This window comes from Quercus lobata, chromosome 5 (genome assembly GCF_001633185.2).
Source record: "Quercus lobata isolate SW786 chromosome 5, ValleyOak3.0 Primary Assembly, whole genome shotgun sequence".
Taxonomy (NCBI): domain Eukaryota; kingdom Viridiplantae; phylum Streptophyta; class Magnoliopsida; order Fagales; family Fagaceae; genus Quercus; species Quercus lobata.
This window is the reverse complement of record NC_044908.1, coordinates 63936851-63955939: the sequence shown is the minus strand read 5'-3', so window position 1 is coordinate 63955939 and position 19089 is coordinate 63936851. Positions and strand designations below refer to the sequence as shown.

Sequence of the window (19089 nt, the reverse complement as noted above, 5' to 3'; positions counted from 1 at the left end):
TTTTGGTTTTTGCCTTTTTTTTCTCTTTTTTTTTCTTCTTTTTTTTGCTTTTTGTTTTTTGGATGAGAAGTTGTATTTTTTTTGTTTTGTTTTGTGTTGTGTTTGAAAGGTTTATGCTATATATATAGGGATTAGAATTAGATCCCAAGAGACATGTAAAAGGTATGGTATGCAATCAAATGCTAAAAATATGTGAGATTAGACAACAGATAGAGTAAAAAACGCATTATCCCTCAATAAATAGTAGATTGAAAAATATTTGGGTGAAAAAAAAGGAAATGGTAATCGGTATGGAATAGATGAGCTGTACTGTTAGGAAAAAAAAGTTTCTAGATCATTTATTCAACTGTTAGGAATAGATGAGCTGTATTGTATTTCCTATCTAGATCATTTATTCAACTACTTGTTGAATCATCCTTTTTTTTTTTGCAAGGAATACTTTCTGAATGGTCAAAGTCATCGTGGCCATTGCCACTTTGTGCAATTGTTTGGTTGAACTCTTCCACATCTTGTTCGTACACCAAATTGACCCCACATTTCCTCACTCCCTAGACTGAGCCATAGTTCTCAAATACAACCTCAATCTGACTGCATTCACCATTCCGAACAGTAGCGAACCATTCATCACGAGAAAAATACAATAGCCAAATGTGGCTCCCCAAAGCTGTCGTCCTGAAGAAAGTTTTGGAGGCATAGTGACTTTGAGGCATATCACCAAGGGCTATCACACGAGCTCCAAGACCAAATGTTTCGCCAATTACATTGACATAAGCACAAAGAACGAATCCCATCCACCTACCATTACACCAATTTGGAGGCAGCTCTATGCTTATTGAATTTCCCAAACTTTGATGTGTTGACCATCGCGGAAGGTTATTCATTTCAATAATTGTTTGGAATTTATTTTTTTGGCAAAGGAGTCCCTGTATCAAAGTAAAGTTAAAAAAAAAAAAAAAAAAAAACATGATACTCCATTTAACAATGTGCATGTGTGAGAGAGAGATAGAGAGAGCAAAGTACCTGTAGGTAACGGTTCAATATTGTAAATGCCACTCTACGGCTACTCTCATCATACCCAGCCAACAGGGGTGGGCCTGACTGAAACGCCACCAAATTCATGAAGCTCATATTCAATGACAGTTGATATTGCAATAGATCTTGCTAGACAAGATTGGCTGAGGGAACTTCTATAATTCCGGTACCTTGCAAATCAAGTTCCTTCAAACACTTTATTTTCCAAAGGCTGTCTGGCAGGTTGACAAGACGGCGACATCCCGAAATATCAAGTTTTTAAAAATTCTTGGGAAAAAAAAAAAGGAAATGTGTGACTTTCACATTTTTCATGGCCTTCTTTCTGCATACCTGGCTACCAATTTCCTTGAGTGATGGCTCTGTGGGACAGAGATCTTCCTTATGTGTGACTTTCACAGATTCCTTTATGCAACTCCTCGAGCAGTGATTCTGACGCCTCGGGATGTATACATAGCAAATACGGTCCAGAATAGGAGCGCTTGTATGATCCTTGAACAGCCAGAATTGAGGAGCTTTTCTTCGTACCTTTTCAGCTTCTGATTTCTCTCCAGGTAGTGTGTCATCTTTAAGAAAGCTCACTATAGGATCCATCCAGCTCGGACCCATTCTGACTTGATGGATTCGAACCACGTCCTGCTTGACTCCATTTGCTCTGCACAAGTCCTCAACAAGGATGACCTGTGGTAAACCCCGAGCCGAGGAGGTGGCAAGAGTGGCCAGTGAGTCTGTGTGCGTGTTTCCACTCCTAGAGACATGTGACAAGTCGAAGAATTCGAAATTTGATTGCAAGCGCCGGACCTGACTCAAATACTCTTGCATTCTCGCATCTCTAGCCTCTAGCTCGCCCTTCACTTAGCCCACAACCAATCTCGAGTCCGAGAATGCTTCCACTGCCTTTCCACCCATTTTCTGTACCATGGCCAATCCTTTCAGTAAAGCCTCATATTTGGCTTCATTGTTTGTGGCTGAGAACCCTAGTCTCAATGATTTCTCTATGGTAATCTGCTTAGGGGATATTAGAACTAACCCCACCCCGGACTCCCTTTGGTTAGCTGCGCCATCAAGGTACACTTTCCAGCGTGAGGGTCCTTGCATGGAGATTGTGCCAATCGAATTTTTATCCATGTTTTGCTCTCCTACTCTTATCTCTATCCGGGGTTCAGCAAATTCGGCTATTAAGTCAGTGAGGACTTGGCCCTTGACGGAGGTGCGGGGCATGTATTTGATATCGAAAGCTCCTAGAACTGTGCTCCACATAGCAATTCTTCCCGTGTAATCGGCACTTCAGAGTACAAACTTACATGGAAGTTGAGTTAGAACAACAACTGTATGTGCTTGGTTATAATGAGAGAGTTTTCACATGGCATGTACTACTGCCAAAATTGCCTTTTCCAATGGTAAATAATGCACCTCGGCCTCATGTAATGATTTACTCACACAATAGACTGGCCGTTGTATGCCACCATCAGTTCCTATCAACACCAAGCTTACAGCATGAAGGGCCACCGCGATGTAGGCGAACAGAACCTCATCGGCCTCAGGGCTGGACATGATGGGTGGCTGGGATAGGTATTCCTTAAGTTGCTGGAAGGCTATAACGCAATCCTCAGACCATTCAAATCCTTTCCATTTATTCATCAGGAGGTAAAATGGTCGGCACCTATCTGTAGATCTAGAAATAAACCGATTCAAGGCTGCGATCATTCTAGTGAGTATCTGGACTTCTTTGGGATTTTGAGGAGGTTGCAGATTGTGAATTGTTTTGATCTGATTTGGATTTACCTCAATTCCCCTATGGGTTACCATATAACCCAAAAATTTGCCAGACCCGACACCAAATGAGCATTTAGAGGCATTGAGACGTAGTTTGTGTTTCCTTAAGATGTGAAAAATGATTTCGAGGTCTCCCACGTGCTCAGAAACTACTTTGCTCTTCACCACCATGTCGTCTATGTAACCTTCAATACTCTTGCCCAGTTGTGGCTCAAACATTCTAGTCATCATCCTTTGGTAGGTAGACCCCACATTCTTAAAACCAAAAGGCATCACTTTATAGTGGTAATTTCCAATGGGAGTCACGAATGCTGTTTTTTCTTGATCGTCTAGGGCTAGTGGTATTTGATGGTAGCCTTTGAAGGCATCTAAAAAGGTCATTCAAGGATGGCCTGCAGTTGCATCCACTAACTGGTCTATTCGAGGCATGGGGAACGAGTCTATCGGACACGCCTTGTTTAAGTCTGTGAAGTCCACACAAACTCGCCACTTCCCACTCTTTTTTACAACCACAGTGTTAGCCAACCACTCAGGGTAGAATACCTCCTTGATAGCCCCTGCTTGTTTGAGCTTTCTCACCTCATCTCTGACAGCGTTAGCGTGCTCTTTGGATGGGCGTTGGTGAGGTTGTTTTTTGGGAGTGGCTAATGGATTTATATTTAAGTGGTGGCAAATGAAGTTCGGATCAATTCCTAGGGCATCATAGGCGTCCCATGCGAATACGTCGGTGTTTTCTCTAAGGAACCCTATCAATCCCTTATTTTCCCGAGGGGGCAGTTGAGATCCCACCAGGAAGAACCTCTCCGGGTCATCGCCAATGATCACCTTTTCTAGATCCTCACATTTTGCATCTCGACTGGTGCATAAATAGGCGACGCTGGGGTCTTTGATTGCTATGAGCTTTCTTCAACGCGGGCCGAGGACTCTGCTTCGGGCCGATGTGAGATGGCAGCCACCAGGCATTCTCTCGCCATAGCCTGGCAACCTTGAATCTCCAAGACCCGGCCTTCGGAAGGGAACTTCACCTTCTGATGCAAGGTGGAGGCAACGGCTCCTAGGGTATGAAGCCAAGGTCTGGCTACAATGGCAGTGTAAGGGGAGTAGGTATCCATTACAATGAAGTTAGCCTCCACTATCTTTGGGCCGATTTGCACAGGTAGTCTAATTTGGCCATTTGGCATGACCATCTTTCCATCAAAAGTCAACAAGGGGGAACCGTAGGACGTTAAGTCTTTTGGTCTCAGCTTCAGTCTCTTATAGAGATTGGGGTACATGATCTCGGCCCTATTGCCACCATCTACAATTACCCTTTTTACGTTGTAGCCCCCAATCCGAAGAGTGATTACCAACGCGTTGTCGTGAGGTTGGATGGTTCCAAATTTGTCTTCCTCGGAAAAACCCAAGATTGGATGACGATACACTTTGGGCCTTTTGGGCTCTGGGGTAAAGTCATAGGCGGGTAGCTGATCTACAGATATCACCCTAGTAGGACATGAGCCCGTCTTCCCCGGAGCGGCAAAGATTACGTTTATCGTTCCTATGGGTGGTCTCAAGGAAGTGTCTCTCTAGGGCTCCTGGCTTACCTGGCCTTGATAACCACTGGAAGGATGCAGGAGGTGCCTTAATTTCCCTTCTCGGATTAGGTGATCAAGGTGGTTCCAAAGGTTCCTGCAATCTTCTGTATTATGTCTATGGTCTTGGTGGTATTGACAATACAGACTCCTATTGTGCTTCGTGGAGTCTCCAGTCATCTTGTTCAGCCACTTGAAGAATGACTCATTCTTGATTTTTTCCAAAACTTGCTGTACTGGTTCTCTGAATACAGCGTTAACCATCTGTGTATTGGTCGGCTCAGATTGCCCTGCGAAATCTCTCCTTAGACGGTTATTGTTGTATTGATCCGACCTAAAATCACTTCTTCTCTGTGGGATAATCTTCTCCATTTCTTTTCCTTGCAGCTGGTCCTCTTCCACCCTTTTGTATTTGTCAATCCAGTCCATAAGTTGACGTACATTGGTGACAGGCTTGCCAGTCAAGGATTTCCTCAGCCATGCTCGGTTGGGAGGCCACTTTTAAAAGTGCTGATGGCGACATCATCATAGTTGCCATCCATTTCATTGTACATTTCCCAATATCTGTCCGAGTATGCTTTCAGAGTTTCTCCCTCATGCATGGATAATGACAACAACAAGCTTCGAGGTCGAGGAGCCCTACTGTTCGTAATGAAGCGAGAGCCGAAGGCTTGGGTGAGCTGCTTATAGGAATCTATGAAGTTCGTCTTTAAGCCATTGAACCATCTCATCGCTACAGGTCCAAGGCTGGAAAGGAAGACGTTGCACATCAAGGCTTCGTTCTTGGAGTGGATGACCATTCTTTGATTAAACTAGTTCACATGCTCTACAGGGTCCGTTCGACCATTATAAACGGTGAACGTAGGCTGATAGAACCGCCGAGGTAGCCTAGCCCCTTCTATACTGCACGTGAAGGGTGACTTAGAAATCTGATCCAGAGCCTTACTCATGGCATCGTTACCCAGACCCCTACTAGATGGGTCCTTTCGCTTTCGTCTATGATGGTGCTCGTCTTTGTAAGAGAAGGTCTCGTTTGGAGGAGTTCTTGATCTCTACCTGTAAATGCCGTCCTCTTCATCGTTAGAGGATATGTCAGAACCGGAGGGAGATCGCCCCCGCTGTGCATAGCGCAGTTTCTTTTTCAAGTCATCTATCTCCTGCTGCATGGCTTAGTTGTTGTTTTGTCTATGGGACACGCGACTGCCCACTTGGGAGTGGCTTTGGCTCGTCTGGGTGGTATGCACACTCCCTTCTCGATTCCTTTCAATGCCCCGATTTTGCTCAAGGTCAGGAAGTTTACTCTGTCGTTGGGACCCTATGGGTTTTGTCCGTTGGGGATCTGTTTGGCGTGGGTTTTCTTGGTGTGGACCTGATCCTACCATGTTCAACCGTTGCACTCACTAACACACAAGTTCTCCCCATAGACGGCGCCAATTGTAGGGACCGAGTTTGAGTACTATTCCTAAGGAATAAGTGAATTCAAGCCCAACAAACCCAATACAATAAATTTGTAGAGAGTGGATAGAGGAATTGGGCTTTAATGAATGCAACAACTGTTAGGAATGATTTGAAGAATGAACAAGTAAAACAGATGTGGACTTGAGCGAACAATTCAGTCCTTAGCACTGGTCTGAGGAGCTTTTACTTATATATTTCTTTTGTGACAGTGGTAAGGGTTACAAAGTTGGCTCAGATCGCTACAGTATATCTTTTGGTTCGATTTTCCGATCCTTTTCCTCAGAGCTTCTTCTTTTTTATATACTACTTTCCCTCTTCATCTTCACCCTACACGTGCAGGTCGGATCTGATGTTGTTGGACCTTTCACATCAATCTCCTCCCAAAGCTCTTAGGTGGTAGCTATGAGTCTGAAAAACCATTGCTCAGGTATCATTTCCACATTAATGCGGACAGAGTGTTAGTTGTGGAGCATTTAAGGTGGAGGCAGCAGCTTTTCCTGGAATTGCTCAACCGTCATGCTATAGTGTGCTTACTTTCTGTACCTATCTTTTCCTTGGGATGCTTTGGGAGATTGTCTTTGTCGGTAAATCAATTTTATTCTACCTCGGCCTTTGCTAGCCGAGGACAGCATTGTCCTCGGCACAGTTTTCTGGGTCGAAATGATTTATCACTGTCTTCCTCATATATGATTTTGGGCTTCGGCCTGGGCCTCAGGCCTAGTACGAAAGGTGGACGTATGTCACTAGGCCTTATGTCCCCACACATATAATGGCTCAAGTCCTAGTACTTGATATTTTTTATTTTTTTGTTCTATAATTCCACAGTTGAGGGAGGGTAAGTGAGAGAGAGATTTGAATTTTAGATATTTTTGTTTGAAATACTCGAGGGTGCCATGCAATTAATACAAGTCTCTTAGCCATATTTTTTTATAATTAGGAACAAAAATCAGATCAAAGAAAGATAATAAATATTTTATCGATAATAAAAAAAAAAATTAATGGTTACTTTTAAATGGCACGTCGGAATATACCGTTACCAAAATATTTTATCCAATTGGCAAACCAAAACAATCATTGCAACGGAATAGACAATATTGGGTTCATCACAAAATTGCTATTGATTTATTTATTTATTTATTTGATAAATAAAATAGTTCAAATGGAGAAGAGTGGATTTGATTTTTAGATGTCTTTGTTGGAAATACCAAAATATGCTAATTGAGCTGCATGGTTTTGGTTATTGCTATTAATTATCATATTATGGCTCAAGTCCTATTATTTGATATTTTTTTATTTTTTTGTTCTATAATATTCCATAGTTGAGGGAGGGTAAGTGAGAGAGAGATTTGAATTTTAGATATTTCTGTTGGAAATACTCGAGGGTGCCAAGCAATTAATACAAGTGTCTTAGCCACATTTTTTGATAATCAGGAACAAAAATCAGATCAAAGAATGGTAATAAAGATTAACGCAAAGGCAGTTAAAAGAAAAGATTAATGCAAAGAGGCTAAACAAAAAGGAATATCAATAAATGAGAAACTCTTATTAATAAATGAGAAACTCTTATTCAACTGTGGGATTTAAAATTTAAAATAATCACGCCTGACAGTCCAACTACGTGTTTGTTTTTAAGCCTTTGAATGAGTTGGAATGCTCTGTTGATTCCTAAAGAAATTCTCAGGATCAACTTGAGTCTTTACCTGAACCAACCTATCAAAATTTTGGTTGAAGTACTTTTCCCCATAAACCTTTCCTTCTTCATAGGTGCCCTTTTGATTGATACCAATATCAAAGTCCCTATATTTCAAATAAGCACTTCTAGGATTCTGTGTCACATATGGTGTAAGTGCATCGTGAAACTTCCTTATCTCACCCGTGTGCAATTGTTCTGCCTCAGGTCCCGGTTCTGACCATGTTATTGAGTGCTGGATTTTAAACAAAAACCCAGCTCGATGTGCAAAAGGCATTGCTGTTGGAGGGATTTGGTTCATTTTCCCACCATATGGATTGAAAACCAGTCCGGGTTTGCCAATGGCAACAATCTTGGTCCATAGCGATTCCAAGCCAGCTCTAGGAATTGGGGTCTTTATGTAATCTGATTTCCTCCTCACAAAGTCTGCATCATTTACATCTCGGTCGAGCAAGACTGAAGGTGCGGTGCCATTGGGTATCTGATTCCACCATAGAACAGATTGAATCCAACTCATTTCTGCAATATCTCCTTTCTTTAGGCCTAACTCAGGGAACTCTTTGCCTAACAATGCGACAAGAGTATTTGCGTCTCCTTGATACTCAGCTATAATTGTGATTCTAATAGTCTTCTCTCCCTTCTTCACTTTGGAATCCACAGGCTGGACAAGCATTCACATGAAAAGGTTTTCATCAGTGGTTGGTGCAACTTGCTGATACTTAACAACAATATCAGTTGCATTCTCTTCCAAGTACCTCTCGAGCCGGAAAACTGAAATAGTTGGTGGAAGTGTGACCAATCTTATTTTGAATGACAATATTACTCCAAAACTAGCTCCTCCTCCTCCTCTAATAGCCCAAAAAAGATCTTCTCCCATTGCTTTCCTATCAAGAATTCTGCCCTGTACATCCACTATTTTAGCATCAACAACATTATCTGTTGTGAGTCCAAATTTCCTTATCAAGAAACCATATCCTCCACCACTAAAGTGCCCGCCAACACCAATAGTAGGACAAACCCCAGCTGGGAATCCGAGTGTGTTGCTTTTCTAAGATATACTATAATAAAGTTCTCCTAGTGTAGCACCAGTTTGAACCCAAGCAGTTTGTGTTTTCAAGTCAATGTCAATGGACCGAAGATTGAACATATCAATGATGATAAATGCGACATCAGAGACGTATGATACACCCTCATAGTCGTGGCCTCCGCTGCGGATTCTAATCTGAATTCCGCTTTTCTTTGCGCAAACAACAGCAGCCGAGACATGGGATTCGGCTATTGGGGTCACTGAAAGAACACAGAGAAGCTCTAAAACTCACACACCAGACTGTAACAAACACAAGAGGAAGAGAGAAAATCTTCTAACAGAAAATGTAGTTTATCAAGAATCGTTCACACTGAAATTACAGAGGAGCAATCTCTAATATATACCCAAATACAGGACTGATCTATTCTAACTACTTCACACACGTGCACACGTGTCTGCACTTAAAATAAATAAGGCTAAACGACATCGTGTTGTTGCTGAAGGCTATAGTGAAACGACATCATCTGGTGGCTTGCTCTGTTTCTTCTTGACCATTGGAACAGGACTTGAATCATCTTCAAGTTCTTCAAGTACACAACTGCTGCTACTGCTTTCATCCCCCCTCAAACGAAAGGGGAATTTCCACATGAGTTTGGAAGTTAACCAATGAAACCAAGAGGAAGGCAACCCTTTTGTAAAAATATCAGCAAGTTGATCATTGGAGGAAATGAATTTCACCAGAAGATCCTTTCTAAGAACTTTCTCACGCACAAAGTGGTAATCCACTGCAATATGCTTGGTACGAGCATGGAAGACAGGATTAGATGCAATAGCCAAAGAACTCACATTATCACACCATAACAAAGGAGGAGTGGAAAGAAATAAGCCCAAATCACGAAGGAGCATCCTAATCCAAAACAACTCAGCAGCTATAGAAGCCAATGCTCTATACTCAGCTTCAGTGGAAGATTGGGAAACCGTTGACTGTTTCTTGGCTGACCAAGTAATAGGACAATTGCCAAAGAAAACCACAATACTAGAAATAGACCTACGATCAACTGGATCACCAGCCCAGTCAGCATCGCAAAAGGCAGACAAGGAAGGAAAACTCGGAGTAAAAGCTAAGCCATAGTGTAAGGTACCCCTAAGATATCTGAGGATACGTTTAGAAGCTTGCAAATGATTCTCTGTAGGCTCACTCATAAATTGACAAGTTTGCTGGACAGCAAAGGACAAGTTAGGCCTTGTAAATGTAAGGTATTGAAGGGCACCTACAAGACTTCTATAAGAAGTAGCATTAGATAAAGAGGGACTATCATGAGGCAGAAGATGTTGATTAGAAGGGCAAGGGGTCTTGCAAGGCTTACAATCAGACATAGCAAACCTGGACAGCAAATCAGTGGCATACTTTGTCTGATGTACAAAAAGACCGGAATCAGTATATTCAATTTGCAGCCCAAGAAAATAATGGAGTAGACCAAGATCCTTAAGATCAAAGGCAGAACTTAAGAGCTGAATAATTGAAGCAGTGAAGACCTTATCATTCCCAGTAAGTATAATATCATCCACATAGAGCAAGAGGAAAACCAAATGACAACCATGCCTATAGATGAATAAATTCCCATCAGCACCAGAGGCAAAGAACCCAACATGAAACAAATGTGAGGTAAACCTCTCAAACCAGGCCCTAGGTGCCTGCTTAAGACCATAGAGAGCCTTGTGAAGGAGACAAACATGATGAGGAAATTGAGGATCAACATAGCCTTGAGGCTGTCTCATATAAACTTCTTCCTTTAAGATGCCATGAAGAAAGGCATTACTCACATCTAGTTGCCGTAACTCCCAACCATTGTTTACAGCCAAAGCCAAAAGAAGCCTCACAGTAGCAGGCTTAACCACAGGGCTGAATGTCTCATCATAATCAAGCCCAAATTGCTAAAGGTAACCCCTAGCCACTAACCGGGCTTTGTACCTAGCAATAGACCCATCAGCATGCCTTTTCAATTTATAAACCCATTTACAAGTGACCACATTCTTGTTAGCAGGCAAGGGAACCAAGGACAAAGTTTTCTGTTTCTGAAGAGATTGAAACTCAGAGTCCATGGCAGCCACCCATTGAGAGTGTTTAGCAGCAATAGCATAGGAAGGAGGTTCAGTCTGTGTATAATCATGTTGAACTGATAAAACTTTAGGCTTATATATCCCATGTTTAGATCTTGTTACCATAGGATGAGAATTATGAGAAATAGGATTGGAAGAAGAATTAGGAGCAGATTCAGAAGCAGAAGGAACAACAGAAGATGAGATAGGAAGAGAAGTAGCAGCAGGAGCAGAAATAGTGGAAAGGGAAGAAGGAAGACTAGAAGGAGGTGGAGGTGGAACCATAGGAATAGGAGTAGAAGTATGAAGTAAAGAAGGTAACAAAGATGAAGTGAAATCCAAAGAAGTGGAAGAAGGACCAAAATCAGAAGTGGAAAGAGGAATAGATGTAGAGGGAGAACTAACATTATTAGAAGAAGAACCTGATATGGAATTGGGAAACCAAAGAGAGATAGTAGTAGTAAAAGGAGTATTAGGATTAGTAGAAAAAGAGGACTGAGCAAAAGGGAACAAGGATTCATTGAATACAGCATAATAGGCAATGTAAATTTTATTGCAAGTAGGATCAAGACAGATGTAGCCCTTTGACAAAGGAGGGTAACCTAGGAAAATACATTGTTGAGACTTGGGTTGAAGCTTATTTTTATTATAGGACCTAAGATAGGGATAGCAAGCATAACCAAAAGCCTTAAGGGCTTGAAGAGGGGGTGGTTTAGAGTATAGAAGTTCCCAGGGTGATTTAAAGTTCAGGACAGAAGAAGGTAATCTGTTAATAAGAAAAACAGCAGTGGCAAAAGCATAAGACCAGTAGTTATAGGGTAAATGAGACCTGTAGAGAAGGGTAAGACCTGTTTCAACAATATGCCTATGCTTCCTTTCGAAAACACCATTTTGTGAAGGAGAATGTGGGCAAGAGGTTTGATGTAAAATGCCATTAGAGGAGCAGAAGGCATGAAAAGCAGTGTTGGTATATTCAGAGCCATTATCTGTCCTAAGCACTTTAATTTTAATGGAAAATTGATTCTCAACAGGTGCCTTAAAGTGTTTGAACACAGATAAGACTTCATGTTTATGCTTGAGCAGAAATAACCAAGTAAATCTAGAGTAATCATCCACAAAGATTACATAATAGGCAAAACCAAGAACAGAAGATAAAGGAGCTGGTCCCCATACATCACTATGAACCAAATCAAGCACAGAAGTAGACACAATAGGAGATTTATTCAAAGGGTACTTGTGCATCTTAGCACTTATACAATATTCACAAGAAGCGCAGCAAGCTTCAATTTGAGACAATGAAACAGATTGAAAGAAAGGTTTAAGAGCAGAATATAAAAGCCTAGAACTAGGATGACCAAGCCTGTAATGCCAAAGCAGAAGAACATCAGACTTGATGGATTGAGAAGCAGACACAGTTGAGGTAGAGTTAAAAGCAGTGGAAGATGAGAGTGAGGAAGATGATGGAATAGGATAAACACCATCCTTACTCAACCCTTTGTAGAGGATCTTCCCCGAAGGTAAATCCTGAATTAAGAACTTGTGAGCATCAAAATAACAAAAAGCATTATTTTGGAGACACAACTTATGGACAGACAAGAGATTAGAAGCAAGATCAGGAACTCTAAGTATATTATTAAGCCTAAAGTTATGAGTAGAAGTTTTAAGCTCACCATGACCAACATGTGTGACTGGAAGTTCCTGTCCATTGCCTACTGTAACAGTTTCATTGCCCAAAACAGGTTGTTGATGAAGAGACAGCTGAGACAGATTAGGAGTAACATGGTCTGAACAACCTGTGTCAGTAAGCCAACCATTGCAGCCTTGCACTTGAGAAGAATTAGCTACCATTGAAGCCAACTTAGCTGGTGGATGTCTACCTTGGTATGCAAAGTCCATTCTATGATAACAATCAAGAGTTGAGTGACCTCTTTTACCACAGATTTGACAATACACCGTATTAGATGAAGGCTGACTTGGAGGTCCTTGAGAACCTTGTGGCTTAAAGTACTGTCCCGGATTACCAGAATTAGTAAAGCCTCCATTGTTGTTGGTAAAATTATTATGATTGTTGTAATTTCCTCTTCCACCTCTTCCTCTTTGATTAGAATACCTACCTCCTTTACCTCTTTGATTAGAAAACCATGATTTTGAGATTGAAAATTCATATTCATAGCCATTGAAGGAGAAGAGCCATTATTAATCCTTTTCTTGATCACTCTCTCCTCTGCATTAAGCAAAGTATTCAACTCTTCAACTGACAAAACATCACTTTGAGTCCTAATTGCAGAACTAAAGGAATCATACTCTGAGGGTAAACCATCAAGAGCAATGTGAAGAAGTTCTTCATCATCCAAAACAATAGAAACAACAATCAATTTGCCACGAATTTGCTTAATCTTTTGGAAATAACCATCAATTGAATCAGTACCTTTCTTCACTGCACTCAGTTCATTTCGAAGACTTATCACATGAGACCTTGAAACTGAGGCAAACCTCTTTTCTAACACCTTCCACACTCCCTTAGCAGATCTTTGCCCAACAGTAAGAGCAAGAATAGAGGGAGACAAAGTAGAATTGATAAAAGTGAACATTGCTTGTTCACAATTCTTCCAAGAAATGAAATTAGGGTTAATCTTAGCAGTGAGATTACCAGAAGAATCCTTCAAAAAACGATCTGGAGCAGCAATTGAATCATCTAGAATATCAATCATTGAGTAAGTTTCAAGAATTACCTCAATCTGATGCCTCCAAACAGTGTAATTGCCATGGTCAAGCTTGACAGTCATCATTGAAGACATATTGGATAAGAGAAGTAATGAGGTATTTGCAGGTAGAGCTGTATTAGTCACAGCAGGAGCTGAACCAGAGGTAGAAGATGAAGTCATGGAAGCCATTGATAAGGATCAATGCTCTGATACCATGAAAGAACACAGAGAAGCTCTAAAACTCACACACCAGACTGTAACAAACACAAGAGGAAGAGAGAAAATCTTCTAACAGAAAATGTAGTTTATCAAGAATCGTTCACACTGAAATTACAGAGGAGCAATCTCTAATATATACCCAAATACAGGACTGATCTATTCTAACTACTTCACACACGTGCACACGTGTCTGCACTTAAAATAAATAAGGCTAAACGACATCGTGTTGTTGCTTAAGGCTATAGTGAAACGACATCATCTGGTGGCTTGCTCTGTTTCTTCTTGACCATTGGAACAGGACTTGAATCATCTTCAAGTTCTTCAAGTACACAACTGCTGCTACTGCTTTCAGTCACGATGATGACTGGTTTCGGTGTGGCTGTGGTATTGAACCTTGCATTTCGAATGTAGTTTTGTAGCACGGATGTGTATGAAGGGCTGTCTTTGGCAACGAGAATTTTGGACACTTCGCTTGATTGTAGCTTTGCTTGGGCTGATACGCATTGAGAAATGGTGTTAAATAGAGGATCAGAGGTTGCCCATGAGGCTGAAACAAGAAGAAGAAAAACGAAAAGGAGAAGAAGCATTGATTTTCTCATTTCTAAGTAGTTGCACCCCCCCTTTTTGTTTTGGTTTTTGCTTTTTTTTCTTCTTTTTTTTGCTTTTTGTTTTTTGGATGAGAAGTTGTATTTTTTTTTTTGGTTGTGTTTGAAAGGTTTATGCTATATATATAGGGATTAGAATTAGATCCCAAGAGACATGTAAAAGGTATGGTATGCAATCAAATGCTAAAAATATGTGAGATTAGACAACAGATAGAGTAAAAAACGCATTATCCCTCCATAAATAGTAGATTGAAAAATATTTGTTAAAAAAAAAAGGAAATGGTAATCGCTATGGAATAGATGAGCTGTACTGTTAGGAAAAAAAAGTTTCTACATCATTTATTCAACTGTTAGGAATAGATGAGCTGTACTGTATTTCCTATCTAGATCATTTATTCGACTACTTGCTGAATCATCCTTTTTTTTTTTTTTTTTTTGCAAGGAATACTTTCTGAATGGTCGAAGTCATTGTGGCCATTGCCACTTTGTGCAATTGTTTGGTTGAACTCTTCCACATCTTGTTCGTACACCAAATTGACCCCACATTTCCTCACTGCCTGGACTGAGCCATAGTTCTCAAATACAACCTCAATCTGACTGCATTCACCATTCCGAACAGTAGCGAACCATTCATCACGGGAAAAATACAATAGCCAAATGTGGCTCCCCAAAGCTGTCGTCCTGAAGAAAGTTTTAGAGGCATAGTGACTTTGAGGCATATCACCAAGGGCTATTACACAAGCTCCAAGACCAAATGTTTCGCCAATTACATTGACATAAGCACAAAGAACGAATCCCATCCACCTACCATTTCACCAATTTGGAGGCAGCTCTATGCTTATTGAATTTCCCAAACTTTGATGTGTTAAGCATCGCGAAAGGTTATTCATTTCAATAATTGTCTAGAATTCAGTTTTTTGGCAAAGGAGTCCCTGTATCAAAGTAGAGTAAAAAAAAAAAAAAACATGATACTCCATTTAACAATGTGCATGTGAGAGAGAGAGAAAGAGAGAGCAAAGTACCTGTAGGTAACGGTTCAATATTGTAAATGCCACTCTACGGCTACTCTCATCATACCCAGCCAGCAGGGGTGGGCTTGACTGAAACGCCACTAAATTCATGAAGCTCATATTCAATGACAGTTGATATTTCAATAGATCTTGCCAGACAGGATTGGCTGAGGGAACTTCTATAATTCCGGTACCTTGCAAATCAAGTTCCTTCAAACACTTTATTTTCCAAAGGCTATCTGGCAGGTTGACAAGACGGCGACATCCCGAAATATCAAGTTTTTAAAAATTCTTGGGAAAAAAAAAAAAGGAAATGTGTGACTTTCACATTTTTCATGGGTTTCCTTCTGCATACCCGGCTACGAATATCCTTGAGTGATGGCTCTATGGGACAAAGATCTTCTTTATGTGTGACTTTCACAGATTCCTTTATGCAACTGCTCGAGTAGTAATTCTGACGCCTAGGGATGTATACATAGCAAATACGGCCTAGAATAGGAGCGCTTGTACAATTTATGATTCTTGAATAGCCATAATTGAGGAGCTTTTCTTCGTACCTTCTCAGCTTCTGATTTCTCTTCTGGTAGTGTGTCATCTTTAAGAAAGCTCACTATAGGATCCATCCAGCTTAGACCCATTCTAACTTGATGGATCCGAACCACGTCCTGCTTGACTCCATCTGCTCTGCACAAGTCCTCAACAAGGATGACCTGTGGTAAACCCCGAGCCGAGGAGGTGGCAAGAGTGGCCAGTGAGTCTGTGTGCGTGTTTCCACTCATAGAGACACGTGACAAGTCAAAGAATTCAAAATTTGATTGCAAGCGCCTGACCTGACTCAAATACTCTTGCATTCTTGCATCTCTAGCCTCTAGCTCACCCTTCACTTGGCCCACAACCAATCTCGAGTCCGAAAATGCTTCCACTACCTTTCCCCCCATTTTCTGTACCATGGCCAATCCTTGCAGTAAAACCTCATATTTGGCTTCATTGTTTGTGGCTGAAAACCCTAGTCTTAATGATTTCTCTATGGTAATCTGCTTAGGGGATATTAGAACTAACCCCACCCGGGATCCCCTTTGGTTAGCTGCGCCATCAACGTACAATTTCCAACGTGAGGGTCCTTGCACGAAGATTGTGCCAACCGATTTTTTATCCATGTTTTGCTCTCCTATTCTTATCTCTATCTGGGGTTCAGCAAATTCGGCTATTAAATCAGCGAGGACTTGGCCCTTGACGGAGGTGCGAGGCATGCATATGATATTGAAAGCTTTTAGAACTGTGCTCCACATAGCAATTCTTCCTGTGTAATTAGCACTTCAAAGTACAGACTTACGCGGAAGCTGAGTTAGAACAACAACTGTATGTGCTTGGAAATAATGAGGGAGTTTTCGCGTGGCATGTACTACAGCCAAAATTGCCTTTTCCAATGGTAAATAACACACCTCGGCCTCATGTAATGATTTAATCACATAATAGACTGGCCGTTGTATGCCACCATCAGTTCGTATCAACACCAAGCTTACAGCATGAGGGGCCACCACGATGTAGGCGAACAGAACCTCATCGGCCTCAGGGCTAGACATGATGGGTGGTTGGGATAGGTATTCCTTAAGTTGCTGGAAGGCTAGAGCACAATCCTCGGACCATTCAAATCCTTTCAATTTATTCATCAGGAGGTAAAATGGTCGGCACCTATCTGTAGATCTAGAAATAAACCGATTCAAGGCTGCGATCATTCCAGTGAGTATCTGGACTTCTTTGGGATTTCGAGGAGGTTGTAGATTGTGAATTGCTTTGATTTGATTTGGGTTTACCTCAATTCCGCTATGGGTTACCATATAACCCAAAAATTTGCCAGACCCGACACCAAATGAGCATTTAGAGGCATTGAGACGTAGTTTGTGTTTCCTAAAGATGTCAAAAATGATTCCGAGGTCTCCCACGCGCTCAGAAACTACTTTGCTCTTTACCACCATGTCGTCTATGTAAACTTCAATACTTTTGCCCAGCTGTGGCTCAAACATTCTAGTCATCATCCTTTGGTAGGTAGACCCCGCATTCTTCAAACCAAAAGATATCACTTTGTAGTGGTAATTTCCAATGGGAGTCACGAATGCTGTTTTTACTTGATCATCTAGGGCTAGTGGTATCTGATGGTAGCCTTGGAAGGTATCTAAAAAGGTCATCCAAGGATGGCCTGCAGTTGCATCCATTAACTGGTCTATTCGAGGCATGGGGAATGGGTCTTTCAGACATGCCTTGTTTAAGTTTGTGAAGTCCACACAAACTCGCCACTTCCCACTCTTCTTTTTTACAACCACAGAGTTAGCCAACCATTCAGGGTAGAACACCTCCTTGATAGCCTCTGCTTGTTTGAGCTTTCTCACCTTATCTCTGACAGCGTTAGGGTGCTCTTTGGATGGGTGCCGAGGAGGTTGTTTTTTGGGAGTGGCTAATGGATTTACATTTAAGTGGTGGTAAATGAAGTTCGATTCAATTCCTGGGGCATCATAGGCGTCCCATGCGAATACGTCGATGTTTTCTCTGAGGAACCCTATCAATCCCTCCTTTTCTTGAGGGGGCAGTTGAGATCCCATTAGGAAGAACCTCTCCAGGTCATCGCCAATGATCACCTTTTCTAGATCCTTACATTTTGCATCTCGGCTGGTGCATAAATAGGCGACGCCGAGGTCTTTGATTGCTATGAGCTTTCTTCAATGCGGGCCGAGGACTCTGTTTTTGGCTGATGCGAGATGGCAGCCACTAGGCATTCTCTCGCCATAGCCTGGCAACCTTGAATCTCTAAGACCCAGACCTCGGAAGGGAACTTCACCTTCTGATGCAAGGTGGAGGCAACGGCTCTTGGGATATGAAGCCAAGGTTTGGCTACAATGGTAGTGTAAGGGGAGTAGGTATCCACTACAATGAAGTTAGCCTCCACTATCTCCAGGCCGATTTGCAAAGTTAGTCTAATTTGTCCCTTTGGCATGACCATCTTTTCGTCAAAAGTCAACAAGGGGGAACTATAGGACGTCAAGTCTTCTGGTCTCACCTTTTGCCTCTTATAGAGATCGGGGTACATGATCTTGGCCTCACTGCCACTATCTACCATTACCTTTTTTACGTTGTAGCCCCCAATCCGAAGAGTGATTACCAACGCGTTGTCGTGGGGTTGGATGGTTCTAAATTTGTCTTCCTCGGAAAAACCCAAGATTGGATGACAATACACTTTGGGCCTTTTGGGCTCTAGGGTAAAGTCACAAGCGGGTAGCCGATCTACAGACATTACCCTAGTAGGACATGAGCCCGTCTTCCCTGGAGCGGCAAAGATTACGTTTATCGTTCCTATGGGTGGTCTCAAGGAAGTGTCTCTCCGGGGCTTCTGGCTTACCTGGCCTTGATAACTACTGGAAGGATGCAGGAGGTGCCTTAGTTTCCTTTCTCAGACTAGCTGATCAAGGTGGTTCCAAAGGTTCCTGTAATCTTCCGTAGTATGTCTATGGTCTTGGTAGTATTGACAATACAGACTTCTATTTTGCTTCATGGAGTCTCCAGCCATCTTGTTCAGACACTTGAAGAATGGCTCATTCTTGACTTTTTTCCAAAACTTGCTGTACTGGTTTTCTGAATACAGCGTTAACTATCTGTGTATTGGTCGGCTCAGATTGCCCGGCGAAATCTCTTCTCGGACGGTTATTGTTGTATCGGTCCGACCTAAAATCAGTCCTTCTCTGTGGGATAATCTTCTCCTTTCCTTTTCCTTGCAACTGGTCCTCTTCCACCCTTTTGTATTTGTCAATTTGGTCCATAAGTTGACGTACACTGGTGACAGGCTTGCTAGTCAAGGATTTCCTCAGGCCATGCTCGATTGGGAGGCCACTTTTAAAAGTGCTGATGGC

At 41.7% G+C, this 19089-nt stretch overlaps 1 protein-coding gene across 1 annotated transcript; it reads right to left on the bottom strand.

Annotated features, from left to right (window-relative positions):
• Positions 1-3698: 3698 nt before the first annotated feature.
• LOC115990940 lies at positions 3699-4805 on the bottom strand. Its single transcript, XM_031114707.1, has 2 exons — positions 4389-4805; positions 3699-4268 (listed from the first exon to the last, which is right to left on the bottom strand). The coding sequence occupies exons 1-2, from the start codon at positions 4803-4805 to the stop codon at positions 3699-3701; spliced, it is 987 nt and encodes a 328-aa protein (XP_030970567.1).
• Positions 4806-19089: the final 14284 nt, after the last annotated feature.